Below are 2,166 nucleotides of genomic sequence, written 5' to 3' on the forward strand. Positions count from 1 at the left end.
TCAAACTCTATGTTCTAAAGACAGCCTATTTATTCCATAAGGCCTCAGATATTCAAATAATTGCTTTTAAAACATGTTCCAGTCGTGTGATTTTAAAAAGGGAATAAAGGAACAACAATTCCCCCTCCTGACCCTGCAGTCAGTCAGAGTCTCCACGGCTGCGTCCTCTCACAGCCAGCCCTAAACTTGTGGCCCGCCTAGCATTCTCGAGTTGGTTATCTTTAATTTCTATCTAAAGTATTACCATTTATATCTATTAGAATGGTATTCGTTATCTTTCATCTAACAAGGTCTCTGCAGTTTCCACTTCAGCTCCATTGCAGTGTCTGTGCACTACAAGCGGTTTCCGACGGGGACGGCACGAGCCCTCATAAACTGCGATAAAAGCAAGACACACAATCCTTCTACAAGGAACCATTTCTTGTACTACCTTATTTTAATATTAATTATATTTAGTTTCGAGTTTTGCTCGCATTTTTGTCACCGCTGTTCCTTACTGTTACATTCGCGTTGCACGAGACTTGAGGACCAGCAGAGAAACTGCGAATTCTTCAACTTCCTTCCTGAACTCCTTAATTTGTGCATATTTCTTTCTCTTCCTTTTGGAAATAAAACGGATATTGAAATTCTCTCTTTTCTTTCACCACCATGGCTTCTTTCTACAGGACGGCCGTAGCAGTGTGCCTCGTCGCACTCGGTGTGCTCGAATCAGAGGCGCAACAGGGTCCTGCAACGTATAAATTTACAGTAGTGAATGTAGATGAAGGTGAGCACATTTTCCCCTTCATTTCACCCGTCCTGTTTCCCCTCTTCATGTTCTATGCCGTGCCATCAACTACTCAGCTGCGGCGGACCGCAAGTCGCGGCATGGTTGCATTGGATCGCGTTTCTTTGTTTCTGCATCTCCGCCGCAGACGCCTACTTGTCCGCCAACTTGGCCCGTAATGGAAAGCTCCCAGTTCACATCAGTGAAGTAAAGAAGGACGACAGCCTCGTCACCGCCTTAACGGAAGAAGTAACAGCCGGAGCAGAGCCCGCTGCGGAGAACTGCACTGCATTGATAACCTCCGAACTGGTGAGCAAGACAACTACCTGTCCAGAGGCTTTGCGCCGTTGCTATCCGTAGTCGTTTTGGGTTAACAGCAACTCTAAATCCCACTGTACAGGCCGGCACAAACTGTGCAGCCATTCAGCTGGTTGACACGAGAAGCTGTCCTGCCATTTTACGTTTCGTTTGGGCGTATAGAAGGCGCGCTTCCATTACTCTTTCGATCACGAACCCGAGTCGGAGGCCAGTTTCGACTACCGTCAATTACTGCAAAAAGCTCTGGAAGCTGGATTGACAGTCTTCAAGTGAGTAAATGCCATATTCACAATCACTACAGGCAAATCTCATATATATTCCTTATATAGCAAAATGCGGCCCCATTGATGTCAAACGTACAGGCAATCAACTGCGTCGCTTTTTCAGTGACCCATTTCTTACGATGCACCTGTGCTGTGCTTTGCTTACATGTTTTCAAAAGGAAAGCATACCCCAAGAGCAAAGAAGAGTGGCAAAATATCTGGAAGGATGATGCAGGAGCCAGCCTCGCGTATCTCCTCGCGTCTAACAGCACTACAATCGGGTGCGTCATTGGAAGGTGTACCCAAGTAGCAACCCCAGCGGAGCCAGAAGTTCCGGAATTACCTCACGATGGAGCCGGAGATTCAGGAACGCCGGAAGGAACTTTAAAAAAGGAGGCTGTACTTTTCTGCGATCTCAAACCGCCGGCTGTGAAGGACTCTGCCCCCTTTGAGTAAGTTCTGGGTTTCGGCAGATGCCTTCAATGAGGGCATTTTAGGAGAGATTTACAGATAATAGAAACCAAGGCTGGTCATGCTCTCCCTGATTATGCGTTCATCTCTGTTTCCTATTTTTTCAGTGAGGAGTATTTCAACGGACTTATAGAACGAACCACTCAATTAAAAGATATGACAGAAGACGACTTGAAGAATTCGGTTGGAAATGGCCCTGTAGCAACGGCCTCTACCATTCTAATTGCCGGTTTGGTTGCTATGCTGACAGCCGTCTCTGCCTAGGGTTCAACCTGCCTTTAGCTGCTCAGGAAGTTGCCCCGTTTCCTCTTCAGCATGTGTACGCAGCGCTTTGCAAATCAAGCAGCG

The 2,166-nt window shown here is 46.8% G+C and overlaps 1 protein-coding gene across 1 annotated transcript; it reads left to right on the forward strand.

Annotated features, from left to right (window-relative positions):
* Positions 1-648: 648 nt before the first annotated feature.
* On the forward strand, positions 649-2,082 carry EMH_0080920 (SAG family member; the record flags this gene model as incomplete). Its single annotated transcript, XM_038022797.1, has 5 exons — positions 649-766; positions 915-1,075; positions 1,247-1,353; positions 1,527-1,799; positions 1,926-2,082. 5 exons carry the CDS (start codon positions 649-651, stop codon positions 2,080-2,082), a joined length of 816 nt encoding a protein of 271 aa, XP_037878651.1.
* Positions 2,083-2,166: the final 84 nt, after the last annotated feature.

The sequence above is a fragment of the Eimeria mitis genome, genomic scaffold, assembly GCF_000499745.2.
Source record: "Eimeria mitis Houghton genomic scaffold, Emh_scaff5268, whole genome shotgun sequence".
Classification (NCBI taxonomy): domain Eukaryota; phylum Apicomplexa; class Conoidasida; order Eucoccidiorida; family Eimeriidae; genus Eimeria; species Eimeria mitis.